At 43.5% G+C, this 25,441-nt stretch overlaps 1 protein-coding gene across 2 annotated transcripts in view; it reads left to right on the top strand.

Moving 5' to 3' along the window:
- Positions 1-25,441, top strand: part of sbf2 (SET binding factor 2) — a 133,117-nt gene that overhangs the window by 22,361 nt on the left and 85,315 nt on the right. For both annotated transcript variants that reach the window (XM_083650853.1, XM_083650852.1), the window contains exon 2: positions 1,310-1,395. In XM_083650853.1, the coding sequence (XP_083506979.1) occupies positions 1,310-1,395 (86 nt within the window). The remainder of the gene's footprint in view (positions 1-1,309; positions 1,396-25,441) is intronic.

The following is a 25,441-nucleotide window of genomic DNA, read 5'->3' as shown; positions in this document are numbered from 1 at the left end:
CAAGTTTCAGACATAGTCATTTCAATGTACATGACTTTAACTTTGAAATTCTCTAAATTGATCAAAACAAATGATTGATTTTGAGCTGGTGTGTACTACTACTAGTCACAGTTGTGAGGAACTTAGACATATCAGGCCTTTGGGGCCTTTGGGGTGTGGCTTGTCATTGTCAGAACTTATGGAGCAATGTGTTTTTACAGCACCCCCAAGTTTGAGAAAGGAAGCCATTTGAAGGTACAAAATGTGAATGACTTTCACTTTGAAATTCTCTACAATGATATAGTAAAAATGCTGGATTTTGATTTAGTATGCAGTCAGGGTTGTCCTGAACTCAGATATATCAGGCCTTTGGGGCCTTGGGGTGGGGGGGGTGTGTGTGCCTAAAACCTCTTTGGGGGGCGCCAAGAATTCCTCTACGCAGGAAAACCCCCCTGTTAATCCTTCTTTTATTATCTTGTTTACGTCTGTATTTGTCTCCCTTGTTTTCTGTGACGCACCTTGTGACAAACCTGTTGAATGTGGCTAATAAATACATTGGACCTGATACAAACAAAGTGAAAAGAACTTTGCCAGTTTGGAAAGTCTGGATATCTGACCAGACCTGGCTATGATTTGTGTTTCCTCCCATGTCACCATACATGACTTATGTCAGGAGGGCTGGGGAAGAGAAACGCTTTGGACTGGAGCGCAGTCTGAGTCTGACGTCTGAGCCTTTGAGGAGGCAGTATAACTCGACTCAAAGCGTTATTTATGATACAGTACATCTGTTTGGCGTGGAGGGCTTGCGAGAGCTTCTTCTGCTGCCATGCTCTGTGTATTAGTGGTTGTAATAGTGCTCATTTGGGGTCTTCTCATACATGAGAATGTATGGAATGGGATTTACTACAATACTGGTAATTCAGTTTTTTCCCTCCTTACAAACTGCCAAAGAAATAAGCCAATGAGATGCAGCAGCGATACTTGGTGCATGTCTGTATATGGAGAGATCGCGGCATCTCTGCCTGTCTGTCTGTCTGTCTGCATGCCTGTCTGCCTGTCTGTCTGTCTGTCTGTCTGTCTGTCTGTCTGTCTGTCTGTCTGTCTGCCTGTCTGCATGCCTGTCTGCCTGTCTGTCTGTCTGTCTGCCTGCCTGCCTGTCTGTCTGTCTGTCTGTCTGTCTGTCTGTCTGTCTGTCTGTCTGCCTGCCTGTCTGTCTGTCTGTCTGCCTGCCTGTCTGTCTGTCTGTCTGTCTGCCTGCCTGTCTGTTTGCCTGCCTGTCTGTCTGTCTGTCTGTTGTGATTGACAGATGTTCATCTCTTTTCACCTCCAGGTTCAGGAGAGGGATGTGGGAAGATCATTCAGCGCTTCCCCAAGAAGGACTGGGATGGGACGGCCTTTCCTCAGGGGGTGGAGATGGTGAGTCTAAGCTTTCCTCAGGGGGTGGAGATGGTGAGACTAAGCTTTCCTCAGGGGGTGGAGATTAGGGCTGCACGATATGAGGAAAAGCTGCGATGTGCGATAACACTGTTCAATATTGCGATGACGATATGACCTGCGATAAATAAATAAATGCTATAAACAAAAATATTAATGGGTAGGGGTGCTCCGATCCGGCTAAGCCACGATCCGATCCGATTCCTGGGGTCACGATCCGATTCCAGAATCGATTCTCCATTCCAACTATTCTCGATTCCAGAATCTAGAAAATCGATTCTCAATTATGTAGTTTTATATTGCAATAACACACAAAGGTAAGTCTAAGACAAAAAATGACAAATGTATTAATGCTGAACTTCAAATTCAACTTCTGAAGTATTACAGTGAGGGCCTAAATTAATTTTGCAAAAAAGAGTGTGTTAATTTAAGCATACGTATCAGTAAGTGGCACGGGATTCTCAAAGCCTGTGTTGAGGATCATACGAACAAAAATGCACTCTTGAAGCTAAAAAAAATCCCAAACCAACAAGTTAATTATTTACATTTTTACTTCAATGTAGAACAATCATTTCTTACACATGAGATTACTTTTAGCCTTTTAGTCATAATGATTATTGAAAGATATTCCATATTCCAGACTGAAATGTTATAACAGAAGTGGAGTATTGGCCAGAATGACATGAACATTTGGACACTTATTCAGCCGGTATCTTGCATGTTGCGTTCAGGTGCACTGTAAAAAAAATAAAAAAATAAAAAAATATATAAATATATATATATATATTTTTGCGATAACACGTGACTTTTGCGATGTGTTCATCGCGCATTTTCATATCGCGATGACGATGAAAATATGATTAATCGTGCAGCCCTACTCCCGCTTCCACCAATCCATTTTGTGATTTAGAGGTCGACTGAATGCAACCTTCTTAATCACATAAGTAGGCTAAAACAAACTACAGGCAACCGACAAAATAGGGGAAGCCTATTTTATTGCACTGTCAAGTTGGATGTATCTATCTGCACATGAGATGAGCTGATTCGATTGGCCATGATTGTATAAAAGCCCCGGCCAGACCTTTCCACAGTTCTGTCATTTCTGTTCTGATAATCGTTCTGTTTTTCTAACATCAGGGATTTTCTGCCTCCATTGATCAGTGGTTTGGCAGCTTCCCGTTTGGATTCAGACTTTAGTGGTGAGAGGCATCCTGACCACAATGGAGGAGTTCCTTCCTCTCTGTTGTAGAATGCACAAGTGTGATAGCCTAGCGCTGGCCTGCACAGGGAAACTCTTATTCAGCCGGTATCTTGCATGTTGCGTTCAGGTGCACTGTACTTTTTTTCTTTTTTCTTTTTTTTTGCAATAACACGTGACTTTTGTGATGTGTTCATCGCGCATTTTCATATCGCGATGACGATGAAAATACGATTAATCGTGCAGCCCTAGTGGAGATGGTGAATCTAAGCTTTCCTCAGGGGGTGGAGATGGTGAGTCTAAGCTTTCCTCAGGGGGTGGAGATGGTCAGTCTAAGCTTTCCTCAGGGGGTGGAGATGGTGAGTCTAAGCTTTCCTCAGGGGGTGGAGATGGTGAGCCTCCTGTACCCTCAATATGACACAAACGGACACAGTTTGACTCAGTTGTTTCCTCAGTGGTATTTTTTTTTAAACTTGATTTCCACAGTGGACTTGAAGTGTTGAAAATGGTTGTGATGCAAAAATATATCCACATGTATCTCGTTGCTGGGGCGTCTTGGTGGCTCGGTCGGCTAATCATCATTTCCTGGGTTGGAATCCAGCCTGGGACCTTTGCCACATGTCACCTCTCCCTCTCTCTCTCTCTCTCTCTCTCTCTCCCTCTCTTCCCCACTCTTTTCTGTCTCTCCGATTTTGACTGTCTAATAAAGCCCACATCTTTAGATTTCTTAGTTGTATTTTTTATGGAATTCGCTTTTTACATTTGAAGCCTTTTATACTGATGATAAGTAATGAAGACAAACATAATCAACGTACTGTAGATATTCTTACAGTAAGCTTACAAGTTGTTTACTTTCCAGTATTTATCGATAAAAAGAGACAACTGTCTGATAGGCTGGTGGTTGCATCTGTTGTTGTGACTCTTCTGTCTCAGTCTTGTGGCTCTTGTTGTCTGCAATGGAAAATGAGCTGTTCAAGCAGTGTTCACACACCAAACATCACGGGTTAATAGTTCATAACAGGACATCTGACAACACCTCTGGAACATGTAGAAGTTAATGTGTCGTCTGCTCGGGTTGTACAGTGTTTTTTCTGGTTAGCGAGCGTACGTCCTTGTCCTTCTGCCCTCAACCATTCCCAACTTCCTGATCTCAACTGTTGTATGTTGATGCTGAAGAATTCCCCCTTCTGCGTAAAATACCATCAAATACGAAATGACAGGGGTTTGCGGGGCGGCAAAAAAGAGAAGAAAGAAGCACTCTGACGTTGTCTTTGTCACAACGTGACAGATTATTATTTTTCAAGAGACATGTTTGTCCGCATGTGGAGCAGATATCGGCATTTCCTGCTTCAGCCAAATTCATAATGATTGTTTACTCTAAAGTTTGTTTCGGCCTCTCTTCCGTCCTCACTAATTGGGGATTCATCTCTCTCCTCTGATTCCTTCCGTACAGTATGTCCAGCTCGCTATCGCTTTCCCACTGCTGGTTGTCTCCGTCTTCCTCTTGAGGAATGTTAAGGAAAGCATGGCTTCTCCTAGTTGACTCACTCCGGGGGGTCTGTGTGTGACAGGAGTCTATAGGGACGGAGCAACGGACGCACAAATATTTGCTTATCTGTATCGGGAGAGAGCTGTTTTTGTCAATCTCCAGGGCAAGAGTCGCAGTAAACAGTAGCGGGCGTGCTGCTGCTCTCTCTCTGATCAGCACAGGCCAAAAGCGCCTGTGTCATTTCTGTTTATATATTCACACATGTACTGTAGATAATATGCTGTTAATGATTGAAAGAAGGATGCTTTTTGGCCTGCAGGCGAAGAATCAACGTTTCCAGAGCACCACACTTCTGTAGTAGAGGACGAATGTTTTGACCAATTTCGCACAGTACTTGATTTCTTAAAACTGCTAATATATATTAATATAATACTGCTTTTAATCAAGGTACTTTCATTGCAGCATCACACAGCAGTTGTTTACATTCACTTCCATATCTCCTCACATTCATTCGCCATTATTTCTCAGATGCTTTTCTCTTCAACTGCATCATGATGTAAAAACTCTGACGTCTGCATTCTGCAAAGAACATTTATTGATAGTTTAGTGGGATATACCGTATTTATTCTGGAGTAAGGACTATACATACAGCTTTGACTCAGTCCAGTGGTGAGGAGGACACGTTTGATGTGAAACCAACAGGCCATACTTTGACCGGTTGTCATGGCTTAGCTGGCATCCACGGGAACAGTTGATTCCAGTTTTCCTGTTTTTGGCAGTCTAATTAGAAAAAAATAACTGCTTCTATAAACAGTTATCAAGCACCATGGGGAAGGTATCAGGAATATGATCACTGGCTAATTTTGTGCTACCTTGAATAAAGTTGCATCCATCTTGCTCCATTCATCTCCTTCCATAGTCATAATTGCATGCATTTTGCAATGACCCTGAATCTTAAATTTTTGCATTCTATCTGAAGCTCCCGGCAAGGATAGACAATCTAAGAGCCAAATCAAATACTATCTGAAGCTACCGGCAAGGATGGATAGACAATTTAAAGGCCAAATAAAATAAAACTCTGGAGGAGAACCTGCTTCACAGTGCCAAAGACCTTCGATTGGGGTGATTTATGTTCCAGCAGTGAAAGTGCACTGGAGAATTTCTGTCATTTTGACAGTTGAGATGTTTTGGTCCATCAGCTATGCAGTTGCTCCTGTTCCATCCCAGGCATGTTCAGTCAGTGTTTGGTGGAAGGCCTTGGACGTCCTAAATGTTATACATCATAACTAGAGGTATGTTAGCGTCCAGCAGCGAAGTGATGTGGACCAGGGGAGAACAGGTGGACACTGGACAGGCCCACAGACTGCTAACAGGTTGCGTAATCTGGGTCAGATATCTCAGCCGACATGGATGGAGCAGCAGAGGAGCATCCTCAATATGCCCAATGATGTTCGGATGAAACATTATTTTTTCCTCATTATGACAAGATACTTGGTAGAAAGAGATAAATAATTTACATAGTTATCTTACCACATTTGGAAGTTTAACATTAAGCCTCTGGTTTATGTAGTCTTGGCTTGGCCCTGAGTTTTTCAGCTTTTAGTGACTGTTACACAGATGCAGAGTGGATTCGTGTTTTTGTTTGAATGCTTTCAATGAGTGATAAATGGCAGCCAAAGATTGTTTCAGCTGCAGCTGAAGTCTTCGGCTTTGTGCACATGGTCAAGGGGATAATATTGTACTGCATTTGAGAATTATTAGTTCTTGTTTATGCAATGGTATTTAAGGCAATTAAGGACAAGACGCAGGCTATTATTTCAGCACAAACAGAGAGGAGGGGGGCATTTTGAAGGACATGCAAGCCCCTGTGTCTCACTGGCTCTGTTGGTGGCGTGCTGTGGGGGCCATCATGGCTGCCGCGCGGTGAGTTATGGCACAGCCTGACAGGGGACAAGCAGTTGTGTGTCAAACTGCACACAGCAGAGTCTTCTACGATGCCGGTGAGCAATAACTGTGAGTAATGAACCTGTAACTTTGTCCTGTCCAGACAAAAGTTATTTTTGGTACAAAGGTGGATGGTTGGTATATTGTTATGTCACATTTTGGATGGGTATCGTTTTTGTCAATATGAAATCTAAACCTTAGTTATGGCCTTTGACCTTTCTCTGACTCTGAGGGATGAGCCAGCATGGCCTTCTTTCAGTATCGCCCCTTAAACTTCCTGTCATGGTATCATTGTTTAAATATAGAAACGGTGCCATGCGTCCATGCTAAATCTATTAGCTTACTGGTTCCAGATGTCATTGAGGACCCGCGTGCCTTGTTTTTTTGCGTGTTTGCGTGGGTGTGTGTGAGTTTATTGGTATTCCACCCGGCTGAGGAGACCCTTCCCATAGCTCCTCCATAGTGTGTCAGCTTCCACTGAAATGGAGACATACTGCATCATTCCCCCAATGTGCATTCAGTGTGAGGCATGTTCTGTTTCATTGTAGTGAGCAAAGCCCCAGCGGAAACAAGAGGAGGAATTCAGTCAGAGCTGGCCGGTCATTTCGGCCAAATACCGGAACATATTTATTTGCTATAACCTAAGCAAATTGTGTGCTTTCTTCTGAAATCAAACTATATGAGCTAGGGCTGTCCCCCCTACTCAGGATTCTGCCAGTCGAATCGGATTCGAATGTCCAATAGGAATATTCGACTATAGAGACACTGCATGAAATAGGCCACGCCCATCACAGGGGAAATTGCTCCATTCACTCCCATAGACCAGCGTAATTTTCCTTGAATTCAACATAGCTAAAAGCAGTTGTGTGTGGTTGGCTGCGCAGACAACAAATGTAAAAAATCGCCAGTTAAAGTTTTTTTGTACTCCTGAACAAAACAAGGAAGCCATTGAGAATTGGCGAGAAGAAAAATGTGGATCTAGCTGTCAAGGAAGTAAGGTGGAGTGTTCATCTTCCGTATATACAATCTTTTTGTGCAACACGCAACCATGCACGCGACATAGGAGAATGCCAGGATTTGAGGGGGGGTTTCTGTTTTCCCCTGTTTTGGGCGTGATTTCTGAATGATGACGCGCTCCGCAGTGTCTCTATACTATACAAAAACATAAAAATAAGAATATCTTCAGTGATTATTTTGACCACATTAACAGCCAATGCAACAGAGTGATGGGGACATATTTTTGAGCGTTTAAAAATCAATAAGAGACTGTATATGATCATGCAAGATTTTAATTGCCGACATCGGGCTATTGGATAATAGATTTGTCTGAATAATATGAGAGGCAGGTCACATATTATTATTTTTTAATTAATAAGCTCTTATAGCCCAAATTTTTATTTCACCTTTTAAACATTAAAACAACATGTAGCCTACATGGATAACAACTTGAACAGTTCTTTAGCCTATTTCTCAAAAACGAATAGGCCTAAATAAGACTAAAGACACACCTTTTCAGGCTCCATCTGGGGCCTTCTTGAACTAACTTCTTTCTCTCTATATATTAAAAAATAAAAATAAAAAAATAACCTGAACTAAACTTGTACCACTGTTCCTTCAGAAGTTGTAGTTGTCATAGACTGTGTTGCATAGTTGATTGCTCTATTGCTGACAAAAATGTGTTATTGTAAGTCGCTTTGGATAAAAGCGTCTGCCAAATGTTGTAATGTAATGTAAATAAATCTAAACAAGAATAAATTAACAAATGAAATTAAAATTGGAATTTAGATGGGTGGGAAACGACTGCTCGACATGAGGAATCTCGACTCAGGGGTCTCTTGACTGATGTTTCGACTATTCGACTTTTAGAGGACAGCCTTAATATGAACAATATTGGATGACATTTCTGAATAGAACTCATATGTTGACATCCTTGCTTTTGTCTATGGAAAAGCAAACTGAGAAGCAACGCAGGGGGGGCCCAGAGGGGGGGTTGTTCCTAAAATGTACTTGCCTACTATGTGGTGTGTGACAAACTTTGATCAAGGGCCAAATGACTGGGATTCCAGCTTTGAAGCTCTAATGAAGATACACCATAGTGTTTAACAGACCCACTAAGCAATTTGCATCTTGGCTCTGTTCTGCGCTGGTATGTAAACCATTATTATTTGCAGATTTTCTCTACTCCATGAAAAAGAAAACGACTCATTTACAAACGCTGAGGAACACATCTGTATAAAAAAAAAAAAAAAAAAGTGGATGAAGCTGAGCACGAAAAGCATTTTGCGGTCACAACAGGCCCCCAGCGAACTAAATAAGCACAGATGAAGAATGCAGCAAGAAAAAGCGTTTACAACTCGTGCTAGGAAAAATGTGTTTCTAATCTTTGCAGGCGAGTGGTGATGATATGAACCAGCTCGTATCCTCATCTGCTATGGAGAGGCCAGGTCTGTAGAGAGAGGTCAGCACAATGTGCTACGCCTGCAGCACCCACCTCGTCCTACAGGGGGCCAAGGCACGCTCCTCATCTGCTATGGAGAGGCCAGGTCTGTAGAGAGAGGTCAGCAGCACAATGTGCTGCGCCTGCAGCACCCACCTCGTCCTACAGGGGGCCAAGGCACACTCCTCATCTGCTATGGAGAGGCCAGGTCTGTAGAGAGAGGTCAGCAGCACAATGTGCTGCGCCTGGAGCACCCACCTCGTCCTACAGGGGGCCAAGGCACGCTCCTCATCTGCTATGGAGAGGCCAGGTCTGTAGAGAGAGGTCAGCACAATGTGCTACGCCTGCAGCACCCACCTCGTCCTACAGGGGGCCAAGGCACGCTCCTCATCTGCTATGGAGAGGCCAGGTCTGTAGAGAGGGGTCAGCACAATGTGCTACGCCTGCAGCACCCACCTCGTCCTACAGGGGGCCAAGGCACACTCCTCATCTGCTATGGAGAGGCCAGGTCTGTAGAGAGAGGTCAGCAGCACAATGTGCTACGCCTGCAGCACCCACCTCGTCCTACAGGGGGCCAAGGCACGCTCCTCATCTGCTATGGAGAGGCCAGGTCTGTAGAGAGAGGTCAGCACAATGTGCTACGTCTGCAGCACCCACCTCGTCCTACAGGGGGCCAAGGCACGCTCCTCATGGTATATACTGGAAATGCACAAAGGGTCCGGCGGTCGTAGTGCGGAGACTGTGGACACACAGGAACTGTTTAATGAGGCATGTCAGCAAGAATGAGAACCAGTCATTCGATTGCATTGCCGGCGGACATATTCTCTGGCCGTATTTTTTACTATGTGCGCGGCTGCGCGGCATGCACGTGGTCATGAGGAGGTGTTTTCGGCTGAGTCAGTCAGTCACTCAGTCAGTCATCATGAGAGGACGGAAAGGACGCTTACGGCGGTGTCGCATTGTGAGATTCCTGCTCGTTTCCTGACGGGGCGGTGTTTGAACATCACGCTGCTTAAATGTACAACCCCGCTCACATGGGACGCTGGCTGAATTACAACAAGCGCACCTTCAAACATCCACACATCCACACGCCCTGAGATCTCCATAGATATCTATGCTGAGATCCATTCATCCATTCGATACGTCCATCCAGAAAAGGTTCAGCCCTCTTGAACTTTTCTGTCCCTCAAAACGTATGAGAATTTGCTGGATACGTACGCTTCATCAGTGCTCCACAGACAGACGGACAGCTGTCTTGAAAATGAATGGAAGTGAGCAGAGAAATGAACGCAGACGGACAGACACCACGGATCATTGTGGCCACCCCCTTAGTCTTTCTTATTCCCACCTGTGCAGTTGTTTGTTTTGAAAAGGCACTCTTTTTGGATGTATATTTTTAATGGCGTGTATTAATTGTGGGTGTAAATTTTTACATCGTAAGACAAGCAGATGGAAAATAAGCTTTTTGAAGCTTCCTAATCTAATCCAAGTATTGGAGAGACTTGTGTGGAGATCTAAACACCATACTAATCTTGTCCACGCTTGTTTTCGCAACTTGTGACGCCTGCCAGCAAACTGTGGGTTGTTAATTTTTTACTGCTATCGTTGTTTAAATCAGACCTTACAAGCCTCGTGTTTTAGCACTTGTTACATGGTAACAACAAAAATACTGCGGCGGCAATATGCATCCAATTTATGACAGGAGGGAATTTGGTTTATGTTGCTTGTCGCCTTTAGAGGAGGAAGTATTCATAAAATATATCCCCAGTCACAGTTTTAACAGAGATAGTCCCTGAGCGAGGCTTTAGCCTCCATGCTAGAGCGTCCACCAGCTGTGGGGGGACTGCACTGCTGCACAACACAACGCAGCTTACATGAGTCTTCTATTACAAACCAATACCTACATACATGCACACCTGTTTCTGCAGAGAGAGGCCAGCACAATGTGCCACGTCTGCAGCACCCACCCCGTCCTACAGGGGGCCAAGGCTTAGGCACGCTCTCAATACGCTTCTCAAGGCTTTGCTTTTAGAGAAATCCCTTTCCCCAACGTAGCTGTTCTAACATCACTGTGAAATACGTAACTCAGTATGAAACATTGCATCATAATGGAAATATTAACAGAATACAATCATAATTGTATTTTACAATAGAAAATGAGTTGATATAAAATTCTTGTCTGCATAATGTGTGCCATATATCTCAATTTCCATATTGCAATATACTGTATTATATTATGGCCTTTTCTGTGGTGGGCCTATTGTTGTGATTATGCTCGGTTTGGCGGTGTGTGTGTGTGTGTGTGTGCGTGCGTGCGTGCGTGCGTGCGTGAGTGTGTGTGTGTGTGTGTGTGTGTGTGTGCGTGTGCGTGCATGTGTGCGTGCATGTGTGTGTGTGTGTGTGCGTGTGTGTGTGTGTGCGTGTGTGTGTGTGTGTGCGTGCATGTGTGCGTGCGTGCATGCGTGTGTGTGTGTGTGTGAGAGAGAACACTGACCAAGAGGTCAAACACATTCCAAAGTGGCAGAAAGTTCATTGTTGAACATCAGGGTCAGTCCATTACATGCAGCCCGCAGACAGCTTTCTGTCTGCACACTCATTGGCGCTGCCTGTCTCTTCCACGGATGCAAAAATGTCTCCTCCGCCTGTCTCCTCCACGGATTACAAAATGTCTCCTCTCATTATAGAGTGTCCAATTATTCATTACAGTAAGCGTAACGTGGACTGAATTGCTGTGTTGCAGAATGGCCCATGGTCAGTTTTGCTGATTTGCTCAAGGCTAAGGTTAAGATGACAAATATCCCAAAATACTACTACGTTTTGTGACACAAATTGAATTAAGATTACGATTTTTCTCACTTATAGTTTTTGTGATATTGTCGTTTTATTTTTTTTATTTTTTATATATAATTTTTTTGCCGGTTGACACGTTATAAACAAATAAATGTACGTCAGACATTTATGGGAAAAATACAGAATCTTTGACCTTGAGATGTTCAATCATTGATTAATGTAGGTGTGTGATTTCATATTTGGCTCATGCTATGATGTCAATTATGTATTGTCATAAAATTGCGAGCAGTCTTCATGCACATAGAAGCAGCCATAGAAGCATGGGAGAGAGTGTACTACTGTAGTCTTGTCACAATTTCTGACTTTGATACTGATGCCAGCCAATTTGGGCAAGGTTGGGTCATGTACTGTAGTTTGACTGACAATCTGAGGAATGACTTGCGGAGACTCTGCAGAAGGCTGCGCGGACGCTCCTCACTTTGATAGGTTAAAAACTTTCCAAAATAACGGTGACCTTTTTTCAGCTATTTAAACGCTGTAGCCGAAGCAGCATCAAATGATTTGTTGATTCAAAACCCTTTATGACACCTTGCAGTCGTCACTTGTTATTTGACGCGTTGCTTCGTTTGTTTTCATAGTTTGAAGGTGACCTATCGTCACCTCTGAAGTCTTGGCTCATATGGGCCGAGGAGGAGTCAAGGTGACCTATCGTCACCTCTGAAGGCTTGTCTGTTGTCTCATATGGGCCGAGGAGTCTGACAGGGAAAACAGCTTTGGATTTGGACTCGGGCTGCAGCCCTGACTAGCTGTGGCTGTGGGCGAGATGCTGCAGCACTGAACAATAGCTGTCCTGTACTGGCCCGGCCCAAAAGACAGTATGCCATGTGGGCTTTCTGCTCTAGGCAGGCAGAGTGGTTTCTCTGACCCACATACCACACCGACACCGCTCATTTGCTTTTTTAACCCAACTGCTTGCTTACACATGTACCTGGTAGTAGGCCTGGGTATCGTTTAAAAATGATGATACCAGTACCAATACCAGTGTACACTTAAAGTGATACCGATAGAAAAATAGAGTGAGAACAAAGGAATTGTACTTATTGTTTAGCAGTTTGGAGTCATGCTGTTATACAGTACATGAGCTTCAAGTTTTCAGAATTGTGTGCATAGTGGGCATTTTTATGTGTATAGTTTTTGGAAAAATGTGTAACATTCATCAATGCAGTGCTTAGGGCAGGGGTGCCCAACCTTTTTTGACCCAAGATCTACTTTTCAAGTAGCCAACCTCCCGAGATCTACCAGTCCAGTTTCAACATCGCAAACGCACACACATCGTTTCCAGCCTGCAGTAACTAACCTCACAACACTTTCTCGTTGTCCCACAACCACTTGACATTAGGGCTGTGAATCTTCACTGGCCTCACGATTCAATTCGATTACGATTCAGAGGGCTACAATTCGATTCGATTAAGATTATCAATGCATCTCAATGCATCTTAAATCGATGCATCACTTTTTTTTCCCAATACATGATTTATTTTTTCTCACTTTCTTTTTTCTCATTGTGTGGCTACTTTTAAAATAAAAGTGCATTTGGAATTGCATTGTATTATGATCCATAATTAAAATAAACAACTGAGTGTACTTCCATTATATTTTTATTTGATTATTAAAAAAAAAAAAAAAAAAATAAATAAATAAAATAATCGATTTTTTACGCGATCGACCTGGGGTCAGCCCGTGGTCGACCAGTAGACCGCGATCGACTGGTTGGGCACCCCTGGCTTAGGGGAATGATGGTGTCAGGGAAATACAGTGTGCAGTCATCCACCAACCAACCAGTACAGTAGACATCAAACAAGCATCGACCAACTGGTAGTTTGGTGCGCTGTGCATCCAGCAGGAAGTAGCTTGGTGCACTGTGCATCCAGCAGGAAGTAGCTTGGTGGCCAAGTCAACTCATTATTTCAATATTTTGTTCTGCGATTCTCTCATTAACCACAACACTCAGCTGCCACGGGCCTTTGCTGTTAACAGTCAGTGTCGTTTCACTCAGTCATATGCTTGCGTTGCTTCTGCAGGAGTACGCAGGGAATGCAAGAAGAACCATTAGCAGCGTTGTCTGATTGATTCACAGAACTATGGCCTGGTGGTTGGTGGCCATTTCTTATTCAAAATAAATTGACCATAACATACTGTAGGCTAATAAAGTTACTGCAGAGCTGTTAGACTACTGCAAGTGCTCAGATGCATTACACTATAATTGTGAAGCATTCAGTTAGTAGCAATTGACACATTGTTGTTACAGTAGGCTAGCCTGGCCAACCAAGGCTAGACAGACTAGGAGAAACTTTGTTGTCACTGCAATATACAGTACAAACATAAATATACAAAAATATAATATACTGTAATTGTTTCCCTCCCAAAGCTAACTCCACCAATCATTCAGCCATAGACTCAAATTTAATTGTGATAATTCTGCTCCCTAGATCTCCACCCCAAACACCCACTTGTTTTCTGACAAAACTGTGTACACATGAAATAAAAAATTCCTCCTTGGGGCCCAACTTCCTCTGATCGAGGAATTTGACCTGACTTGACCAGACTGTAAACATTTGTGTCATTTCTCTTGTCTAGAACTTTGACTTCTTGAACTCCCCCCCCCTTTCCCCAAGCCCCCTGCTGTTATGTTATGTTATAGTTTCGGGAAGGATGCTGAGTTATTCAGAAAATGTGTAAACTGTTGGTGTCATGTGGCTCGTTGATTTGACTACTGGACTCTTGTCTGAAGACAAAAATACTTTTATTTTTTCTCAATATCTCTCCTATTTTCTCCCGAATTGTACTTGGCCAATTCCCCCTGCTCTCCCAGTCGTTGCTCCACCGCCTCTGCTGATCCGGGGGTGAGCCGTAGACTAGCACATTCCTCCTCCGACACGTTTGTGCAGTCAGCAGCCGCTTCTTTTCACCTGACAGCGAGGCGATTCACCAGCAGGACGTAGCACATGGATGGGAGGATCACGCTATTCCCCCCAGTTCCCCTCTCCGCCCCGAACAGGCACCCCGACCGACCAGAGGAGACGCTAGTGTAGCGACCAAGACTTACCCCACCAGCTTCCCACTCGCAGACACGGCCAATATTGCGTCTGTAGGAACGTCTGACCAAGCCGGAAGTACCGGCGGTACCGGGAATTGAACCCGAGTCTCCGCGGTAGTGGGCGAGTGCTTTTACCTCTACAGTAGCCAGTTACTGGCAAACTTTATTACAACGTTTCGGTCACTCAGACCTTCATCAGTGACCGAAACGTTGCAATAAAGTTTGCCAGTAAGTTGTAACTGGATAGTGTGCGGGAATTCTTCCTTCTGCTTATGGACTCTCTCCTCCGACGCACCTATCCATAAGATCGTGAGGGTGTGCATCGGCTCTTCTTTCAAGTTTGGACCTCTACAGTACCCAGACGCCCTTAATCAAGATCTTAACATGCCCTGCTTTCAATTAACTTGTGTACTAGTTTCTATTTAAAAAAAAAGTATCATTCAGGACCTAACAACTCCAGTATGACCTGAACCACATATGATATGAGATATATTATATTCATATATCTCAGTGACCTGAACCACTGGGTTTAGGTCAGACTCAGTTCAGAGGAGAGAAAAAAAATTACCCTTGTTGCGGCAAGGAATGTTTTATCTGGCCTTGTTCTGTCATCAGGTCGGATAAGCGCTTCATAACCGAGCTGAAACGTGTTGTTGATCATCCGCACGCTTGATTAGTCAGGTCTGGGGCTCCTCGCCAAGCCGCCACAGGACAATGAAAGAATGCGTTTAATTGCATGACTTGAGAGAGTGAGCCGAGTGACCAGAGCTTGTCATGTCGCGCGCTGCACGTCGTTCTCGTGATGTTTGTAAGAACGATGAGCGAGAAGCTAAACAGTGCATTCCATGGCAGGATGCCGTAGCAGCCAGGGGGAGAAGAACAGGATCATGTGTTTGTCAGGAAGATCCACACATGAGTAATCAATGGTGGGTTTGCCAGTGAAGCTAAACAGATCAGGAAACCAAGCTGGAGCTGCCGGGCAAGGAGGACTTTCCATGCTGAAAGCTGCTATGAGCTCACCAGGAAATGGGAATACACAGGATGACACGGTGCTAAACTGCACAGCGGCTAACACTTTCATGTTTCATATAGTACAGTTAGAAGCGTACTGTTTTAGTAGGTTGTTGTTAGTCTAATATATGTTTTTTTTTTGGTAATCTAATGGTTCTTTAGCGCTGTCTCTGACTCTCTTGCTCTCTCACATGCAAACACGTAAAAAAAAAAAAGATTCAAAAGAGCTTCACTCCCAAGTCAAAGGAATCCAACCAAAACACGACGGCGACAGTGACCGCCTCTCTGCCCAGCCGGGATGTGGACAAAAACATCCAGGATGGACCAGCGCCAGTAGTCCAGAACGAGAGCAGGCCCAGGAGCAACGTTTTGGAATTGCCCCTTTAGTATCCTGTATCCCTCTCATCTACACAGCTGGCAGACCCCAGACAGCTCTCTCTACCTAGCTAGCTACTGTACTACTGGTCCGTGCCACTGTTGACTGTGAAAATGTGCTGACTGCTGCTGATACCGGGGGGGGGTCAATGGCTACGTGACATAACTTGAATTCCTACCTGACGCTCATCTTTGGAATGTCTGTCTGCTTTCCTTGACACCGACATGATTCATGGTTTCACTCTGTATCCCAGAGGGGACTGGGCGAGGACTTTTGACACCAATACATTTGAATTTACATTTCTCTAAATTATGATTTTTTTTCCCCCCCCATAAAATTATGACTAAATTTATGAATAAATTCCATATTATGTCGATGGATAAATCCCAGTATCGTCTGATGTATGCACAACTATCTGTCTAATTCCAGGCATTCTCATCTTAGTCTTAAGCTACTTATACAGGACTTTCCAAAAAGTTTCATAGTACAGGTTGGTCATGATGGTGGTCCAAACTGCTTTACATACATTTGAGCCTACTGAGTGAGTTTGAGCTGGAGAAGAGACATTGGCTGGAGGAATATCTTGCCAGATCCTGTGGAACAATCCCAGTCACTGACAACAATGTGATGCAGTAATACAGAGTACGTAGCTGTCATTGATTTACTGTAGATTTTTCAAATTTACATTTTAGCCGCTCTCCAGATTGACGTAGAATGAGGGGGCATTTAGGGGTACAGTGTCTTGTTCAAGAGGGCAATTTGACACGACACACATAAATCTAGGCCGTTTCTCAATAAGCATTCTTGTGTGTTCTTGCGTTCTTGTGTCCCTGTGAAACGTCATCAGTCGCAGCCCAAGTACTGTTCCAATACAAAGTTCACATTTCGCCAAGAACGCTTAACGTTCCCGGATGTGTTCTTGACATGCCCACTTTACCGAGGATGCTCTGATTGGTGACTTGTGTCAACTTGGCAAGGCAGATATCCCAGCATTCATTTCGGCATAAGTGGAGGCAGAACGCAGCAGAGAAGACGCCATAAGCTCCGGGACGTTTTTTACAATTTAAAGTTTTATTTCATCACTAAATTAATTTCTGATGACTTTGATGCCTACAAGCAGGGTAGTAGGTTTCAATAAGTGCCACTTTATGAACATTTATGGCGAAAAATGGCAAAAAGGTCCAGAGCACAATTGGCTGCATCTACATCAGCTGAGCTTTTTATTTGTGTAGTACTGCAGGCGGCCTCTGCGCTGGTATTGCGCAATACCCCCAAGAACGCATCGTCTCAAACTGCCAACAGGCGTCATGTGTGCTTGTGACCTCGCAAGTTCATTCTTCCAAGAACGACTAGCAAGAACGTTCTCCCCAAGAACACAAGAACAAGAATGCATTCTTGGTATTGAGAAACGGCCTAGTGCCAGAGCAGTCTTGATGGCACAGTGCAAACCTCTGTGGGAAGAATTGACTGTATTTCATGTCCAGTGAATTGAAGTCTACACCTTAACTTAGTCTTAAGATCACTCTTAAGATGATCCGGCGAGCAAAATTCAATGCCATGCCAACAAATCACCTCAGGAACTCATTCATGATTTTGGCAGAGCCATCCATCGAGCATCCAGTCTTGATGAAGTGCAAAATCAGGTGTCTGCAATCTCTCTCTCCCTCTCCCTCTCCCTCCCCCCCTCTCTCTCTCTCTCCCTCCCTCTCTCTCTCTCTCGTGGTAGGCTACGCTGGGCAACACATTAGACCCTGCTGGGCTAATAGACACATGTATTCGCAACACACATAATATACTGTAGTACACACATTCACTTGACTTTTCTTCTCTTGTGTCAACAGCTGTTTTGAAATGAGAGAGACCCTGAGTGTTTTGTTAGGTGGGAAACAACAGAAGTGCTTGTGGTTGTTAGTGGGCGGGCGGGTGGGTAGGGGGGCGGGGCAGGTCGCAGAGGGGTTGAGCACAGTGTCGTCTGATGGCGCTGGAGGAAGCACCTGTCCCAGGGCCAGCTCATTATCAGCTGTTATCTGGTGGTGCTCTAAAGACCGGGGCTCAGCGTCTGACGCAGGACAGCCCTTTGTACTGATGCACAAGCCCAGGACAAAGCTGTTTATCTTGCTCTCTCATTCATCACTCCATGTGCTCACCACCGCTGTTTTGATGTTTTGTTTTTGTTTTTTTTGCAGATGAAGTGAGAAGAAGCAGCAGCCGTGTTTACCCGTGATATTATGTAAAAGAAAACAGGCTGTAGCAATCTGGTCCTGATGAGAAGTGATATACAAATTGGACAAATTAAACAAAATTGCGAAAGAAATGTATGAAAAAGGGACTAACTTTGATGTAAATCACAATTGTACACCTAGAAAAGGCGAGTCATACTGTAGTCGATTTTATGCAGACTATTTTGTCTGCTATACTGTAGCAGTGTGTCAGTTTTAAAAGAGGTTTGTGAGTCACAAATGTTATGTGTGAGTTTTCAAAACGCAATGAGGCAACTAATAGCAAAGACACGAAATACTGTGATAGCATCCTGTGTGCCAAATAAACTGTATCACCAAGAGGAACAGTGGTCGCAAAATTTAAGCTCATCGAGAGGGATTGACAGGCACCTAACAGGATCAGTGTTGGGCAAGTTACTTTCAAAATGTAATATACTACATATGACTAAGTAAGCATGCTTTCTATAATCCTTTCACAGCACAGGTAGAGGCTGAACTTCTTGATTTTGTCACTTCTCCTGCAACCCACCACATGTCATGTACAGTACTACAATATGTACAGCACTACAGTATGTGCAGTACTACAGTATGCAGTACTACAGTATGCAGTACTACAGTATGCAGTATGCCGCCTGTAGCTCAGCTAACTCATTAAAGGTTTACCATGTGTAACCAACATGGCTGAATAGCAGAATTTCTGTTGAATATAAGACACTTCGTGTGAATTGTTAAACTCAGCGATTACATGACTTGCAACTTTGATCTTGTCTAAAAGATGACAGTTTACTGATGTTACTGATGTTAGGCTATGATTAACCCAGTGGTGAGATGGGCAGGCATGCTCCTACATGAAAGCCCCAGGTCCTTCCCTATCAAAAGCCAGAAGCCAAGATTCTATAACAGGGTATCTACCGGGTCTTGAAAAGTATTAAAAGTTGATAAATCAATTTAGGGGAAATTAAGGCCCTTAAAAAGTCTTAAAAAGTCTTAATCGCCATGTGAGAGGTATTACATTTGGTAGAATTGTGCTGATGATGTTAAATGAGCATATGCTATCATCCCATATCCATCGCAGACCCCTGAATTTAATCAATATCATATCGTGGCAGACTTTGCGATATCGGAAAATATTGTATAGTTGTCCAAAGAATCTATATAATATTGTATCGTGATGAAACTTGTGATGTACACGCCTATCGTTGATGTGACGAAAATGGTGTTGAGGTCTTGAAAAAGTCTTAAAAGTCTTAAAAGGTATTTAACTGCAACATCCCTGCATTATACCCTGTGTAAACTTCATTAGTGACACAAACAACTATTCCGCCCCTTCAGTTTTTCCGCAAATTCTCCGAGATGAAGTAATAGGGTTGTTTCACCTGCAAAATATTTGGTATTCATCAGTGTTGGGAAATTCCATGTAGTTTAATTGGATCCTGAACAGGAATTTCTGTACCCTTGACCAGACTTCATAGCAGATTTTTCTCTGAACTAGGATTCCATTCCTTTATTCCTGCGAGACTTGCTGTTTGTTAACCCACTTTTGACAAAAGCAAAACGTAATGAAGTCCATATACAGTATACACTGTACTGCAGTTTTCCAATATTCATTACCCCCCCTCTTTAATATTTGGGACGGTCATAAGAGCAGTGAAGAAACAAGAATGCTTCAAGTGGAATTGAAGGAGTCATCGGAAAGTAGATTGATGAGTAGGAATGCCTAATAATCTAAAGGGTCCTTTTTAATTTGCTTTCTCGTTTCAGTTTTCTAGTTGCATGTGGTGAGCGGGGCCGTATGTTCTTCATTTATCGTGTGTTTTAAAATAAACCCAAGTATTCGCCCTCGAGTGAAGACCTCTTCCACGGGGATTTTGTGGATATGAGGAGTTCTGCAGAGTTGTCTGCTATGAGCTTCTTGCTAGACTATGCATGGCTCAAATAAATGACACGTTACACTTGCACAATAAAACACACTTTGCGACAGTCTTCTTCTGGTGTTAGATGTCCTACACACATGGCAGTCTTCTTCTGGGGTTAGATGTCCTACACACATGGCAGTCTTCTTCTGGGGTTAGATGTCCTACACACATGACAGTCTTCTTCTGGTGTTCGATGTCCTACACACATGGCATTTATGGAGCGCATACAGTATAGTGCACTTTGCAATTCTTGTTAGATGACTCTTCCCCCAATGTCTGACTAGAAGTATCTGTTGAATTATTGTGGTCCGTCATGACCTTCTAAAAATATCCACCTCTAAAATGAACCATATGTGCCTGGTGTTGCGTAACGGATCAGTTAGGGGAACCAGGAGTGTTGGTGACAGTGGAGGAGGAGAAGTTGAGGGGAGATGCCACCTCAATGGACGACTCTACTATGTGATGGAGCTAAACAAAGATGCAGTAAACTAGCTCCATCCGAACAGTAAAAATAGTGTTTGGATAAGCGTGTTATTACCAGCTGCGACAACAAGACAACAAGACAGTGCCCATTAAAAATCCCCCCCCCCCCCCCCCCCCCTTCCCATCAGGTATCCTATCTGTTTCAAAAAGGAATACAGAATCAGAATCAGCTTTATTGGCCAAATATGTACACATACAAGGAAATTGGCTCCGGTTTGCTTAACTCAGTGTACTCTCACACAAAAGAAAAGAAAAAGTAGTATAATAATAATAATAATAATAATAATAATAAGTGTATGAAAGAGCGTCTATATTGTAAGTGTGTGTATGAAGAGAATATATGTACACTATATATGGATATATACGGTTATATGCAGTTATTGATATAGGCAGTATTAATATAGTTATTTACATGTATAAGTAAGCTACATGTATAAAGAATTCGGTCAGGTATTGCACAGTTATTTTATGTGTATAAATATCGTAGAGTGATCAGAGTGGAGTCAAGTGATTCCAGTGTTTGCGAAGTGTTCAATTGCAAATATTTTAAGAGTGATGGCCTGTGGGTAGAAACTGTTTTTGTGTGAATACATGGGACTTTTGGGCAGAAACATTATTTCATCATCTTGTGTGTGTGTGTGTTTGTCTTGTCTTCAAGGCAAAATCTGGTTCTGGTGAGACCTACTATTGTAGCGGGAACTACCACAGAAGCGGTTTTGAGAACTTTGCCAGGTGTTTGTCTGTCTGTCTGTCTGTCTGTCTGTCTGTCTGTCTCTCTGTCTGCGGACAGAATTTGCTAATGCGATAGCATCAAAACCGTGCAAGATGCAGTTACGAGACCTTACAGGTGTGTAGTTGACACCAAAATGAAGGCTGAGTTCGAAAACGGGTGTGATCCAAGCAACCCCCCCTGCCATTGTCCCCCCCTTAACTTTACGACCCTTGCCCTGGATGGTGTGATCCATCGCAAGATGGTCTCTACTAGTGTTTGTTACATTGACAGCTTCCTTGCGTTGTGTTTTCTTCTATGTTTCATGCTGACCTTGAGGGGGGGTGGTGGTGGCGGTGGCGGGGGTGCACAATATAAGAGCAGATAAAGCACGAGTACCGGCCAGGCAACACGCCGGTGGCCCCCGGCCAGCCCCTGACACCTCACTCACACTCCACTTTCCGTCATTGTGTTGTCTTCCTGACATGCGGCTCCTCCAGCGAATGAGGAAAGAGCAGGGCAGAGGGGAAGAGGATGGCGGGAGTACACGGTGTATCACATCTGCTGCCGTGTTTCTTCCTGACCACATTGTCTGGCCAATCGCTTTGCATTCAGCCTCCGTCTGCCATGCGCTGCTATTGTCTGGAGAGGCTTGGATGTTTACAGATGTGCTCATGGTATTTCATCCGACATCTTTTTCTTTCAATAGCACTTGGTCTCAAATCACTTACGATTGTCTGCCAGCTTGTTTTTTTTCTTTCTTTTGTTTAAATTATTGGAATATAGGTCAATCTTGTGGAAAAAAACAAGAGTTCTTTTGGAGCTGTTCCACGCAATAGAATGTTCTGCTGCATTCCTGTGAGGGAAGTGTGGAAAGTGTTTTCCCTGTGGGTTTTCTCATCAGCCTGTCCCTTTTCTTTGTTAGTTGCTTTATTTTTCTCTCACCCAGTTTACGTCTTGCATGCCTTCATGATGCTGAGATGAGAGGAGACAGCTTGGGCCTAGGCACATTTCATTTCTGTGGAGAGGAAGATGGAAGTACTCGGTGCCTGTGTTTGTTGTATTTGGGCTGCGGAACTTCACCAAATTATGAAATCTAGTGTTCTCTAGAGGGATTTAGATCATTTGTGGTGACGGGAACGCTTTTAAAGGTTTTACGACTTACAGTGTTTCCCCTAGAAAACATTTCAGGCCTGGAGGGATTTCGAAACATACCCCGGCCGCAACGTTGGGGGCCCTCGGCGGGGGCCTCCTCGCTGGCGACGCTAAACTTTTAGCTAACCTGTTCGCATCTATGTTCGCAATGGCATCCCAAGTATCGTCATACTATTAGGGGATGCGATGCGAACAGTTGTATTATGGGATGTGTGTTTCCCAGGCAACCACACACGTTAACACGTTTTGGAACAGCGCCGCACGCTGGCATGATGCTCCTAAAAGCAAAATGCTTATTGTTTTGAATGATTTGGCATCTTTTATTACTTTCAACACTGTCAACACCAGTATTGTTGTATTGTAATAATATGCCATTAAGGTTTATTGAAATTCTGGGGAGAGCAGGGGGGAAAAAATCGTAAAAAATCAATACAAAAAAAAAGGCGTTGTTGGCCTGGCCAACAACGCCTTTTTCATCTCAACGCCTTTTTTTCTGTAGGATGGTAGGGGAAACACTGACTATTGTATTAATTTCTCAGATATAGTTATAATAACACACAGTAGGCTTATTTCCAGCTATAGCTGCAGCTGTATCATATCAGATATAGACCTGGCCTACTGTACTTTAAAGTTGAGATGTGTATTTGTGTCTGTCTGTCCTGAAGCATCCTGAGTCAGACCTTTTTTTTTGCCAGCCAACAAAGCTGATAAGATTTCAGGATTCTGGACAAGTAGAACTTACCGGACATGTTTCAAAGTCTAGGACAAATTGAAATGCCAATAAGCATAGGGACCAAGTATAACGACCCAACAAATGCATTTTCAAGTCAACGGAAAGGGAAGGAAACTTTATTTCTTGCAGGCTGTTTGGCTGTCAGTGACCTGCTGGAAGAGTTGCGTTGCCTTCAGGCACTCCTCATAAGCTCGTACTTCCGAGATTGATAGTCGTAAATATAACTCATCTTAGTTTATACTTATAGGTTAGAAGAAGTTGTTGCATGATACCTAAATGTTCAACGAAGAGTAATGTCACATTTTGGCATGTTGGCTATTATGTCAAATTAATCTTTTCCATTTGTATTTACCACTTCAGGCCATTTATACACAATCTAACCGTATATTACATTGTTTTTGACACCATCTAAAGTCAGCTTGCTAGGCTACTGTGGTTTGTGGCAGACTGTGTGGAACAAGCGCAGAAAATATAGGACAGAGATGAGATCAATGTTGGACCCACAGTGCAATCATTAAGGCTTCAGTAAAGTTGGAATATACGTCATAATTTTCTGCCCTTTTTGGAACTCTAAGCCATCTCTACGCAGGGAATTTATACCAACATAAAGCTGGGGGGAAATCTGTGAAACTTGCCGGTAAAAAGGAGGGCTGGGTCATCACTACAGTCCCTCCTCTCCACCTAGTAGTAATCAAGCAGAACCTGGATTTCTTCAGTGTAACGTAGCCAGAGAAAAAGCGAATGCAGTCGCAAGTGCCATGGTAACCATGGTTACATTCCACCAGGTGTCCATTAGAGTTACTATTCTTCTAATTCTACTGCAAATGGTAACCATCTGCGCCAGCAACAAGTTTTATGGGTCACATGATATCACTAAATTAGACGATTGATTTATTCATTTGTCATATTTTCCATCGGACAACATATTTCTATTTGTCAGACAACTGTACGTTTTACCGGCCAAAAGCCAGCACATACCGGCTAACGGAAACCCTGTGGCGAGTAATGGCTATTGGCTAATGCCCCAAGTATAGCTGGCCTGGCCTGACCAGGCATAAGTGCAGAGTCACAGTGTAAGAATACAGCCCTGACCTGATCACGCTCCATGCAGGGTTTTTTTAGTGCTGCTGCTCCTCCAATGCTTTTGTGTGACGATTCTTAGCCGGTCAGGCTGCAGATCCTGTGTCACGAGCTGAGATGGTGCATGGTCTTGGGTGGGGGTCAGCCATGCCACCCAGTAGCACATGATGTGGTGTGGTGTGGTGTGGTGTGCTTGTTGTGATGCAGGAGCACTCATATTCACTCGGCTTTGAAATCAGCAGCCTCGGCGTGTCCCAGAGGTCCTTTGTCACTTGACTGGGGTCTAATATTATAACAGGGACTCCTGTCCTCTTATATAAGACTCAGCTATGTGTGTGTGTGTGCGTGTGTGTGTGTGTGCGCGCGTGCGTGTGTGTGTGTGTGTGTTATTTTGATTTTATCTTTTGAAAAAAATCCAAGATAGGTGTTTAAACAGTTAGCACAAGGCAGCATGTTATTTCTGTTTACATGTGGAATTCAACAAGATAAACATTACGTACAGAAAAACACTGCATCATCCATGCATGGGAATCCCATGCTTTTGCTGTGCTGTGCTGTTTTACTGTTAGAGCTAAACAGCACAGAATCTGCCATCATGTAGCTGCCATCTTTGTTACTTTCCTACAATTCTCTGGCAACAATAAGCCTGAGGAAAAAATGTGTGAACACCATTGTGTCAGATGCACATTCAATTGTTGAAAACTGGCATTGGTGGACAGCATATCCAGATGCAGTTAGTGTAGCTAGTGTAGTGAAGTGAATGAAGTCGTGTAGTAGTCAAGCCCAGTGTTGCCTGTAGTATAGCTAATGAAAAAACAACAATAATCTGTATCTACAGTTCTAGTCGAATACCCACGTCATTTCCAATAGAAATAACTTGGCTGACTCCTACATGTAAACTATGATCAAATTGTCCCATAATATCCCAGCTTGTGCCACGTGGTTTAATCCATAATGGGGCAAGATGAATGGAATAAGCTTCACTTCTCTCTTATTCAGTCTGTTGAGTTATCCAGAACAATGTATGCATGTAAACAGAGTCAGTGACAGGTGTTGTGTCTTGTGGCTCACTTGATTGAGTGCGGTCAAATCCTTTATACTGTAACACGTTTCTTTCCGGTTAGTGAGACAGCCATGATGTGAGTATTATCGACAATAATAATGGTAGCCTGTTTGGATGTTATGGTCTCTGAATAAAGTGAAGTTTACAAAAGGAACAGTCAATACTGGTGCCGAGCAAAGTGTCTTGGAACCTGCTCCAGCTCTTAACAGTCTCTGTGCAGACCTACAGGCGTGAGTGTAGATAACTGCTCGAGGGAAACACTGATAATATCATTTTCACTCAAGGAATGCTCTTACCAGCACAACACCGTGTCCCGCTCTGTTGTGCA

The sequence above is a fragment of the Poromitra crassiceps genome (assembly GCF_964638095.1).
Source record: "Poromitra crassiceps genome assembly, chromosome: 14".
In the NCBI taxonomy this organism is placed as follows: Eukaryota; Metazoa; Chordata; class Actinopteri; order Beryciformes; family Melamphaidae; genus Poromitra; species Poromitra crassiceps.
Note: the sequence above shows the minus strand (reverse complement) of the source record. Positions and strands in the feature narration are given on the sequence as shown.